The following is a 13,047-nucleotide window of genomic DNA, read 5'->3' as shown; positions in this document are numbered from 1 at the left end:
TCTGGAAGCTGACTTCCTGAGGTGGGGAAGGGGGTTTGTGTGCTAATAACTATGACAGTTGTTTCTCCAGACTGAGTGTCCTACTACTTCCCATAGTCTGTGTTGGGTATTTTATGTGCATCAATTCTCATACTCAAAAAACTTAAACAATGTGTACACATGTAAGTAAATGTAAAAACGATAAAATAAAAGGAAGAAGAAAAAATTGAAAACAAACAAACAAAAAAAAAAGGAAATACAGAAGCAACTTGCTATCAAAAAACAAAAACAAAAACAAAAGCAAAAGTCAAAAAACCCAAAACTCAGATGATACTCCTATCCCTGCTTTTCAGATAAGGAGACTGAGGTTCAGAGAGATTAAGCAAGTTGTTCCTACAGTGTAACTCTTGGTTACATTGTCTTAGTTGGGCTACATTGGCTTTCATACTCGTCCATGAGAATAGAAGGGGTAGGTTGTGGATGGTACCTAAATTTTCATGACTCTATCAATTCTTGAAATGTTCTGCCAGTCTGTGAGAACATTCATTAGGAAAACAGACATTTTAAGAAAGTGCCTGGGATGTCACTTCATCACTTGGAATATACATATCACTAAGTCTACCTCCTCCTGATCTTCACCTTCAATGGAAATTTTCCCAAAAAACATTAAAACACTACAGTAATAATCATGCCACAATTTGACCTACTTATGAAAGGAGCCTATTACCTCTGTTCTTTACAGAAGGAAGTGCACCATGGGATGTTACCAGAGAGAAACTGAACAGGAGCACACTGGGTCTCAGGTATACTTTCATTTTCTTGTCAGAGTCTTTCTTTATGATAATAGATGGCTGGGTATGTACTTGTTAGAAGATGGCTTGAAGTGTGCAGCCACATCTGTCAAACTGTCAAGGATGAAAACTATCTGAGAGGCAGGGGGAAAGTGGCTTGTCACAGCAGCAGCTGATGAACGAGATTCTTATTGAATCGAGCTTTATTTATCATACATTAGAGTGACCCTTTCAAGCAGGTGTTCCTTACATGAAAACAGTATTTAAATAGCTACCTGGCAGGTTGGTTTGATGCTAAAAGAATCAATTATAACTTTTCATTTTTTGAGACCCACACTTAAGCATATACTCAAGAAACTTTCTAAATGGTTCAGTAATATCACATGAAAGAATGGTCTACTGTCTAAAGATGGTAGAGGTGAAAATGTGCATTCATGTGTCAAGCATTAAAATGTTGGATTTGTCTTTGTATCTGATATCCCAATGTCTTTTTACTTAAATAGAGGCAATCTGCTCTTTAGAAATATACAAAATTTCTGAAAATCATTTAGAATAGCAAGCAGATAAGTGGGCAAATGATGTAAATAAGCAATCTACAGATTGCTAAAGAATCTTCAGCCTTTCATAAGTGGCCTATGAATATGTCAAAAAAGATCAACATTTATAGGTTGTAATTAGAGAAATGGGAATATAATATTAAGAGATATCATCTTATGCCAGCAAGTGTAAAAATCTGAGAGCAATTGTGGACATTAATGGGAAACAATGAGAATTCATAAAAGAAGCTAGGAGCCATAAAATATGGGATAGTCATCCAGAAGCCATTTAGCAATATCCTATAAAGCTGAGGATGTTCATCCCTTTAACTCAGCTCTTGCTCTTCCAGCCACATGTGCTAGAACAATTCTCCCACTTGTGTACAAAGAGGCACAGAGAAGCAGGATCCTAGAATGTCTGCCATAGCAAAGCAATGAAAAAAACCCCTCCATGTCCATCAACTAGAGAACAGATGAATAAATAGTCATATTTTTTATAGTAGGGTAATACACAATGATGAAAGTGAAGTGGTTAGTAATAGAGGTTAGACTACCTGAGGTGAAATTTCCAGTCCCTAACTAGCTACATGATCCTCATCAAGTTACTTTTGTTCTCTGTGCCTACACCTCTTATCTGTAAAACAGAGCTCATATTAGTACCTACACTTATGAGCATTAAAAAACAATTATCTACAAAATTCTGTACCTGACATTGTCAGTGGTCAATAAATATCAGCTGATGTTTTTGATAATGGCAGATGCATAAATGTTCTTCATATGTATTTCTAAATTATTTTATACTACATTTTTAAATGTAAGGGAATGAGCTAATATATTCTGAAATTGCATCAATTTATAAATTGTTTACTTGTAGGTGTTGGAAACTATGTGCTATTTCCCTAAAGAAACTTCCATACACAGGATGACTTGAGATTTAGGTCAGTAATAGTCTTGTTAGCCCCAATATACTACTCACATACTGTAAGACTTGAAAGTGTTTGATAAAGAAAGCTATGCTTGATTTATACCTACTGAGGTCAAGCCTTCCTACTGAATGTGATTAAAGACCTACATCTCTTCTCTAGTTGTTCTACAACACTAATCAGGGTGACTGAGTAGTGGCTCCAGCAGACAGAGATGAGGCCAAGGTTATTAGACAAAATTAAGAAAGGAGATTTCATACTACTTTGGGTTTATGTTGTAGTACAATATGGTTGGCTTTTTTTGTACATGGGTCCTGCATTTGTGCATTAAGTCCAATGCAAATGGGAAAGACTTGAAAAATAATTGCATCTGTACTGAACATGTATAGACTTTTTTTCCTGGTCATTATTCCCTAAATACGATAGTATGGCAACTATTTATATAGTATTTACATTGCACTAATGATTAATAAGTCACCTAGCAATGATTTAAAGTATAGGAGGACATGCATAGGTTACATGCAAATACTGTATTTTCTATAAGAAACTTGAGCATCCACAGATTTGGAGATACATAAGGACATGTCTGGAACCAATGCCCCACTGATACTGAAAGACAACTATGCTTTCCTAAACGGCCCTGCTACTTCCATCTCTATGCTCATGACCTGCTGCTTCTAACCTATGTCTCCCATTTTTAGTTTCCTACTGTGAAACTCTTCCTCCAGTTCATCTTCATTTTGGGAAGATTTCTGGTGAGTCTCTTCAGAGCTTTGGCTAGGATGTCACCAAACTCAGTGACAATCAGCCATGCTTGGGTGATACACAAGAATTAGAGTGAAGATAGATTGTTCAAGATGAGAGAGAAGGGACAGATCTACATATAGAAACAAAAGTGGAAAATCACATGGCCCAAATCGAGAGAAAGGCACAGAAAGAATAGTCAACTGGTGGGTTGCGGGGCTGGATTACACCAGCAACAATGCTCTTTATGAGTACGTGATCTATTCCTTGCAACTTATCATTTCTTAACTGAAACAGAAAAACTCAGTTAATTCTCTCAAATCCAGGAAAGAGGTCTTATTGCCCTCATTTTGCATAATCATATCCAAGGTCATAACATCAATAAGTAGCTGAAATATGTCTGCCCTGAGCTTCTTCTCCAGGAGGCTGTGAAAGCACGGGTTATCCTGCCTCAAGGAAGATGCTGTACTGGATACTACTTCATTCAATGAGGAGGCTGGAGAGGTAAGGATGGGAGGCAAAAGAGGGAATGTTAGGAGATGTGTGCTGGAAACAGTTGTAGTACAAAAAGGAAGAGAAAGCAGCTATGAGATTTGACTTATCCAGGTTCCTAGTGAAAGTTTCCTTTTACTACTAGCCATTTTGTAACTATACTATGAACCAAAGACAGGAAGAGGGGACCTTAGGTGGTAAGCAGATCATCAGTGCACAGGGGAGAGGAGATAGAACCCGAAAGACATTTTAGTCAGGACAGGGGAGAGAGTATTTCATGGACTACAGGGCATTTGCTTGTTTGTTCTTAATTCATAAATGAATTTACTAGGAATTGATATGTTTACCATGACTAAGTATCATATTAAATTTAGACTTATGTAACATGGTATGCATTTCATTAATAATTGGATAAATATGAGTAATGGCTTAGCAAAATGAACATAATATTAAATTGATTATCTAAAAATGTGTCGTTAGATAGCTCACAACATATACCCACCCAGGTCAACAATGATGCTCGTTCATTTTCCTGCTCTGAACTGAGGTTTTGCAACTGGATGTATGAGCACATGTTGCTTACTTATAATAGAAACAGAAAAGACTACTCTAAGGGCACCAAGCCAAGTCCTTTCCTAGCAGGCCTGCATATGACTCTGTTACAATTACAATTGTGGTTATGATTGTAATTATGATTTGTGTCTCAGAACACAGAATGAATTTGCATAGCTTTAAATGGAAGATGAGAAGTGTCTATTTTTTCCTCTGCAAATAGCTCTGTATAGCCTATTGTTCTGTGAATCACAACATTCCCTAATTCATTTGAATATCTCCACAGCCAATATGAAAGAGGGAGCAGAAATACTATAATAGTTGGAATATTTGATACAAGGTAAAATATGTATGTGTACATATAGGAATATAGGGGAACAAAATAGAGTCGCTATTATTTGTCTTAATCACTGCTCATTGGAATATACAATTCTAAAAAATTTACTGATTTATGAGAGAGAGAGAAAGAACTATTACAAACACAGTATCACAGAAGCATCAATTATATCATGTATTTAAGTTAACAGGGGTAGGGAAGATTAAGCCATATCAATCATATGTTATTAAATTACCTAATTACTTATAATTGGTGGACAAAACAGATGTTCAAACCAATAAACTAGACAAGAACACAGAAAGCTGAAAAGAAAGTAAAAAAATATGATAATACTAAAGAAGAAGGTTAGCAAACCCAGAGTGATTAGCCTGAAAGAGAGTGATGATTTTTATGCTGAGTTATGAATTTAAAACTTAGAAATTTAAAAATGTAAAATTGTATGGAAAGAACATTTTATAATAAATCATTAAATTTGTACACTGGTTATTATTATACCATCTCTGTGATCTAACATCACATTATTCTAACATATTTCATGGGTCAATGAAATAAATGCACCCTAGAGTTCAGCAGGTACTACCAATGAGAAATCTGGCCAGAACAATGTGTCTTCTACAAAGACATGAGTCCACTTCTCACTGTGTTCTGTATACAAAGTGCTCTCTTTTTCAAGCACTTGTGCATGTTTTCTACTCTTAAATATTTGTGAATTTATTACTTATTTTCTCACCATAGGATCATAGATCAAGATAAATATTCTTCTACTCTGTGGAAGGTAAATGTATGAACCCATGGTAAATAAAACACTTGTTCCAGTCTGTAGAGAAAATATAGCAAGTTGGAAGACTGAAGCAAAATTAAGAATTTATTTTCAGGTAAATGTGGCAGTTACCATTTAGCTCAAGCCAACAATCACTAAGTGAAAATTAGAGCATTATGTTGAGACATCTTTCTGATTTACAAGAGGAGTAGGATACGGGGATTTTCATGGAAAATTAAACCTTGGGTCAGAAAAAAGTTCCATTCTAAGGACAAAAGCAACAATAGTCAACCAGAGACTCTGTCATCTCTCAGATATTGTTGACTCCTCATTTTTCTAATTAACTTCAACTGAAAAATTACATACTGAATTTAATTATAGCTATTCAAACATCTCATGCCAATAAGCTATCATTTTGTCAAGATAGAATTGGTTTGGGTTCCTTTCAACCATGCCATTCCTAACACCATATTTCTAAACACAGACATATTTACTTCACATGCTGAAGAAAAGTGTTCTGAAAAAGAAGAGTTATTCCCTGTCAGGGCCCTGACACCATCTTTTAGCTGTTGACAAAACCATCCAAAGTTATCCAAAGCCATATGACTTTTTTAGAAGTACTTTCTAGAAACATACTCTAATGCACTGCTTGGTTTTGATCTCAATGATGTGCACTCAGAAATAAATGCTTCTCATTGGAGTGGTCATTATTACCACAATGCATTCAATTTCTGGTTCCTGGGGACAGGATCAGGAAGACAAATAGAGCAGCTTCTCAGTGAGAAATCAAACAAGCACTTTCACAAGGTCACAGGCTGCATCACTCTTTCAATCAGCCAAACATACATGGAGCATCTACCATATCTGGGACATAGTGTCATTAGTGACCATTGCTGGTGTGGCCTCTACTGTCATGGAGTTTCTTTTGGTTGGAGAACTACACAGGAAATCATTAATTAAACCATTAATTTGTTAGACTAAAATTATAATAAACACAAAAGAAGAATATAGAAGGATATGGAGACATGTACCTGAGGTCTCTGACCTATTATTTTTTAGATCAAGAAAGACTTCCTGATAGGAAATATGACTGAGCTGAGTTCTGAAGCATGAGTGGAGAGAAGGGTTGTGGGAAGCGAAACGGTGACAATGTCAATAGGTGGAATGTGGCAGCAAATTCAGGAGTCTGGGAAGAATTAACTCAGTATTGACCTCCAGAAGAGGACTGAGGGAAAATATGCTGGAAGAACAAATCTTCCTGTTTATGTCTTTCTACAGATAACTTTTAATAACAAGAACATAGTTACATTTTGCTTTATTTAAAAATAAAAAGAAGTGGCACAAAAAGGTGCCTACATTATTACCATAAAGGAATTTCAAATTAAAACCACAATTATATATTGTCTTACACTTGTTAGAATGGGTGTTATCAAAAAAGACAAAAGATAAATGTTGGGGAAAATGTGGAAAAAAGCGAACCCTTGTACACTACTGGTGAGAACATAAGTTGATTAGGGAAAACACTATGCGATTCTTTAAAAAGCTTAAAAATGAAGCTATGAGCTGATGAAGTGTCATATCCAAAGCAGATGAAATGAGTGGATCAGAGATACCTCCAGTCCCATGTTTACTACAGCATTACTCATGATCGCTAAGATATAGAATCAAACAAAGAGTCCACTGATGAATTAATGAAGAAAATACATAGATGCATAACAGGAACAATACTGAGTCACAAAAGAGTGAAATCCCATTATTTGTGAGAACATGGATGGAGCTGTAGGACATTATGAAGTACAAGTCATATCACACGACCTCATTCCTACGTGAAAGCTGAAAGAGTTGATTTCATAGAAGTAGAAAGAACAATGGTCTCTAGAGACTAGGAAGGCTAGTGGCAATGGGGATTGGGTAATGGACACAAAAATCCAATCAGGTAGGAAAAAGCAGTTCTAGTATTGTACAGCAAAGAAGGGGAAGTATAGTTTGCAATAGTGAGTTATGTATTTGGTAAAAGAAAATGTGTTACATACACTTGATGAATGTTATCCAACTACAAAACATAACGAAATCCTGCCATTTATAGCAATGTGGATGAATTCTAAGGACGAGACACAGGACAAAAAAGACTCATTCATATACAGAATCAAGAAACGTCAAACACGTAGAAGCAGAGAGTAGAATGATGGTAGCCAGGGGCTGAACGTGTGTGTGTATATGTGTGTGCGAGCGCGTGTCTATGTGTGTGCGTGTGCGTGTGTGTGTGTGTGTGTGTGTGTGTAGGGACAACAGTGGAGAATTTAGTCAAAAGGTACAGAATTTCAGCTACAAGATGACTAAGTTGTGGGGATCTAACATGCAAAATGGTGACCATGGTTAATAATACTAACACAAGAATCTCAAACTAGCAAAATTGCCATTATTTTCTTATCTTTTATGTATTTTCTTCTACAAAATCAGAGAATAGGAGGGCCTAAAGGGGAATGGTGTTGGCACCAGGGGGAGGGGAAAAAGGGTAGGAAGGAGAAGAGGAGGTGGCGGGCCAAAGGGTAGGAGGGTGAATATGGTGCAAGTAATGTATACACATGCATGTAAATGCAAAAATGACACCTGTTGAAACTGTTCCAGGAATGGGGGAAAGGGCATGAAGGAGAGTGGTGGAGGGGGTGAATTAAAGTAGGATATATTTGATACATTGTAAGAACTTTTGTAAATACCCCAATTTACCCCAACCCAGCACAACAAAAATATAAAAAAAAGAAGAAAAAAAAATACTGTTTTGTACACACACACACACACACACACACACACACGGTAAAGGCAACTATGTGAGGTGATGCATGTGTTAATTAGCTTGGTTGTGGTAACTGTTTCACAGTATGTGTGTATATCAAATTATCATTGTGTTTTGAATGAGTCACTGGTATCTGGAGATGTGAATCTGGTCCATCAAAGAACAGATGAAAGGATTTATTAGGCCTTGTGAAGTGCCCAGAGCAGACTGATGAATCCAAAAAATTCATTGGTAGAGACCTGAGGTCCCAGCTTCTCATTTGAGTCTTGCCGGGATTCTTGGGGCCTCTCAGGCTCCTTGAAATTCATTGCCTCATGCTTGCTGCAGGTGTGCTTCCCTGAGGAAGCACCCGGACATCATGTTATTTTGGAGCTTACAAATGCAGAGTATCTGACTAGGGAATAACATATTTCCTCTCCAGGTAGTCAGTAACATATGGAGTGCAATGGGACCATGCCTGTCACCTCCAAATAATTCATGTCTTCTAGAAGAATATTTTTATAAGATTTAATACAGCAACAAAATTTTTCATTGATCTGAACTGCTGAAATTCTCTAGTCTATGTGCATTCACTCATCAAATTTAACAAATTCCTTACAGGGCATTAAAGGAATTCCAGGTCCTGGAGTTAAAAAAAAAAAAAACCTGTCCCTGGCTTCTCAACCACAAATCTGGGCAAATCTAGTGCTTGGAGGCTGTGGATTTCCTTGTACAAAATAAAAGTCAAAGATCTTGCTGGGTGATTCTTAAAAAGGGCTTTGTACTGCACCTGCAGGCAGGCTGGGGCGCGTCCCTGGGGCTTGTTGACATCCACAGCTACCAGCTGCCAACCACCAGCAGCATCTTCATGAAACATCTTCAAGACAAAGAGGGAGATGAGTCAGAGTCATTTAACATGGAGCATCAAAAACTCTTTCCCTATGTCTCCAGCTTTCTATATTTTTTACGTTATCAAGAATTTGTCTTTTTATGGATTTATATTTGGAACATGAATCACTTCAATTATGTTCATTTTAACACTGAAAACTTAAGTGAATCATCATAATCATAAGAGCAATGACAATAACTTGCATGTATTGAGTACTTGTTATGTGACAGGTAACATCTACCTTACACAGACTTTACAAGAGAAATGCTTTAGTATTTTACCCCCATTACAGTGATTATCATTTATGACATCTGAGAGAAAATGCACATTAGAATTCTAACTCATTGTGTCTTTTGCATTTTTAGCATAGGTAGACTTTTTCTTTCTGTAGCTCTCACTAAGCTAATTAACAACCATTCTCAGACCAGTAATACCAGAAGATGTGTATGGCATGGGAAATTGGCTGTGTTACTTTAATGGTGGGACACTGACATATTACCTTATTGACCTTGAGCACTTATTTTAACTAGGCCACAACCAATCTGCTCAACAGAAATTTCATGTATATATTTATGAAGGGAAAAGTAGTTTATTTTGGCTTAGAAGATGTAAATTATAAAATTCAAGACACCACAAACCTTCTAAAATCTGAAATCCACTGCCTTGAATAGCTAGGTGATTATTTTACTGCATATTCCACTACAACAAAAATTACCTATCCACCAATATTATACCCAGTTGGAAGACATTTCCTACTTATTAGAATTTTCCCACTAGCATATTTTCTTCAAGATTTCTGAGGAGTGTGTGTGTGTGTGTTTATGTGTGTGCATGTCTCCCAGAGTGTGCATGTTTTTGATGTGTGTGTGCTTGTGTGCAAATGTATATGTATGCATTTGTTGTGATATGTGTGTGCATAGGTGTGTATGTGTTGGTGCATTATGTGTGTGTGCATGTGTATATATGTGTGTATGTGTGTGCTTGTGGGTGTATGCATTTATTTGTGTGGGGGAGTGATGGCTGTCATGGGATAGGGTGAAAAAAAGTTTTAAGTTTTTCTGAGTAAAGACATTAACTTCAAGAATCCACTGTTTCATTCTTGCCGGTCATCTCTGTTTTGTACACATAAACATTACTTTGCCATCCTTATCTATACCCTAGTGTTAGTCTGATCTTGTATTGAGAGGCCAATTATTGATGGAAATCTGAATGGGATGGTGCCTGGGACATTATCTAGGATTTATAATCATAATTTCAAATTCTTGAACAGAGAAACAGTAGATCATTTCCAGAAAGGAAACTTGTCCTCTATATAATAAGTGAGGTAGTGAGAGACAAAACTCACAGATCTTATACTTTTTTTAAATAAAAAAAAAAAGGACTGGAAGTGTGGCTCAAGCAGTAGAGTGCCTTCTTTGCAAGCATGAAATCCTGACTCAAACCCCAGTCCCACCACAAACAAAACAAAAGAAAACATAACTGGATAAAATGAAAATTATGTGGTATACATTTACACAAAGATTCTTTGACCAACCCTGTCACTGCAAATAATTTATCTCCTTTGCCCATTTGCAAGGTCAGTTTCCCTTTAGAATGAATTTAAAAGACTATTCTTGGTGGTAGAATCAAGCTCATCCTTTGCAAATGGGCTCATTCTGAGAATACAGACATGGATGGAAATGCATACCTGCTTACAATGCCTTTTAAAGCCCCTGTCAGAATTCTGAGATTCTCCTTTTAAAGACAAAAGACAAAGCCACCCCTGTCAGTCACTAGTTGGGAACATTCTGTTGATACATCCTGTACTGTCTTGTCACAGCACAAAGCATTCCTGGGGCTTATATTTGCTTTGATGGTCATAGAAGAATAATTTTCTCTATTAAATTATTTTTCCAGCAGACCAAAATCAAATGAATCAATTTAACTGTCAGTAAAACAGTTCTCTGGAGGTCACTCCTTTTTACCAACTAAAGTAAAGGAAAATCACACAATTTCTCTCAGTTCCTGGTTTACAAAATATTTAGGTCGGTTCGTGGATCAGTAAGTCTGAGATAGAAGGTGGGCTGGCTAGCAGAAGTCAGGAGTCCTCAGAGACTTAATTCCTTGAGAAGCATATGGTGGGAACTGGCAGTGGTTCTTCTGTTCTCCATGCTTTCCAAGTCAGAGAGTTTTTATGGGAGCACTAAGCCTTCAAAAAAAAAAAAAAAAACCCAAAAAGTAATTCTTGTTCTTTCCTGAAGCTTGTCTTGAACCACATATTAGCTTATAGGATGACAGTAAAAAAATCTCCTCCTTTCTGCTGTTTGGAATCAGATGTGAGAGTTCCAGCTACACCAGGTATCATAGCCCACAGGGTTACTTTGAGAAAGGAGTCTATGCAAGGTGGAACAGAAAGGTGCAAGGAGCCTGGCTCCCTGGCAATGTGGACCACCATTCCAACCCCAAATGCCTTCTTTTGACTTTCCTTGAGAGAGACCACAAATCCATCTGACCTAAGTTGCTTATTTTGAGCATTTGGACCCTTGCAGCCAGTGGCTTAGATAGAATATTCAGTGATTTCCTCTGTTTTAATTACCTTAACTTTTCCCTTCTTGTTATATCATTAAAGATATTTACTGCTAAAGACCTCGACAATGTGGATGAGAAATAAAAAAAATTTTAACTCATCTCCACTAACATTTTAAACTTACAAGTATTTTATATACACATATACACATACATACTCCATAAACACACATCCACAAGAGATTTTTTGTACTAATATGTTGTCAGCAAATTTTCATGTCAATAAAACTCAACCATTATGTAAATGGTTTGTATTTAAAGCAGTTTCATAACTTATAATCAATAACAAGTTAATACTAGAGATTCAGATTGTTTTCAATTTTATTTATCATTATACTTCCTAAACATTTTCAAATATAAATCTTTAACTGTTACTGAAAATTCTTAGGACAAATTCCTAGAAGTGGAATCACTTGATCTAATGGTACATATACTTTTTTAGCCCTTTGATATATATTGCAGAATATACTTCTTAATTTATATTCTTAATACCAATATACAAAAATATCCCTCTCAGACAACAGTAAGTACTGTCTTCTTAAGAGAAATTTAGCATATGGCTAGAGCAAAGACACTGTAGGACTGATAGGGCTTGAAATGGCTAAATTAAAATGTGGGTAGGCCCTCACAATGAATAAAACAGAAAGCTCTTGCAGTTGAGCAACCTGGTTTTGAGTCCCAGGTTATAAGTCAATGGGTATGATAATATTATTGTGAAAATTAAATAAGACAGGTTGTAAAATTATTGCACCATGCTCAGTGCCACTTTCAATGTATGTTAGTGATTTTGATGAGATGTTATGAATTAGTGGACTGTCACCCATCAGAACATGAAGGATTTACATGAGCGCCCTCCTTTTAGTATAATCACTTGGGAATCATGGAGATTTTAGCCTTAAGAATTATCTCAGGTTTGTCAGCTTGCAACTGGTAGAGTTTTGTAAAAGGTAACTTGGTTTATAAAATAGTTAAGAATGCTTTTGGTTCTTACAGGCAAAAACCTCACCATTATCATCAGGTTATATATTGGGAGATGGTGAGAGAAGGAATCATGGGAGGGGGAATCACTAAAGCTGAATTGAAATTCCAAACCCAACACAGACACAGACACAGACACAGACACACACACAGACACACACACACACACAATGTGGAGAAAATTTAATGTTTATTTTGAAATTCTTATGTTCTTTAAATTCTTTCAAAATCAATTATTTAAAAATAGGTAACAGTTATTAAAGAAAATAATGAGAGTGGACATCTGGCCTGATTTCATTATTAAATAATACATTTAATGACTCAGTCTCACTAAATTTAATTCTCACATATGGTTCCTATGACGAATGCATTCACTTTTCCTTCCAAGGCTTCTTACTGGAAGGGGCTCACTGTGGCACCACACTGGAACAGCCCATCCCTGAACTGCATTCATTAAATTGCTTTCTCACATATTTTGAATGGTGTATTTTCATGTGGAAACTAACGGCCTTGGAACACAGTAAACAGATTTTTCCTAAAGTACTATTATTGAGCATTAAGTTGTATAAAGTCTTTTATTTATTTTCTTTTTGGTGGAGAAATTCTTTCCATTTTTGCTCATGTCTTTTCATCTGTGCCTTTGTGCTTTTCCACTGAGCACTGCACATTTATAAAAGATTACTGTAGGCATATTCTGAGACTATAGATGGAACTGCAAAGGAAAACTT

The 13,047-nt window shown here is 36.4% G+C and overlaps 1 protein-coding gene across 6 annotated transcripts in view; it reads right to left on the bottom strand.

Annotated features, from left to right (window-relative positions):
- The window catches only part of Nalcn (sodium leak channel, non-selective), a 305,907-nt gene that overhangs the window by 179,703 nt on the left and 113,157 nt on the right, over window positions 1–13,047 (bottom strand). For all 6 annotated transcript variants that reach the window (XM_074043034.1, XM_074043036.1, XM_074043032.1 and 3 more), the window contains one exon: window positions 8,678–8,764. In XM_074043034.1, coding sequence (XP_073899135.1) covers window positions 8,678–8,764 — 87 coding nt within the window. The remainder of the gene's footprint in view (window positions 1–8,677; window positions 8,765–13,047) is intronic.

Source organism: Castor canadensis, chromosome 10 (assembly GCF_047511655.1).
Source record: "Castor canadensis chromosome 10, mCasCan1.hap1v2, whole genome shotgun sequence".
Taxonomy (NCBI): Eukaryota; Metazoa; Chordata; class Mammalia; order Rodentia; family Castoridae; genus Castor; species Castor canadensis.
Note: the sequence above shows the minus strand (reverse complement) of the source record. Positions and strands in the feature narration are given on the sequence as shown.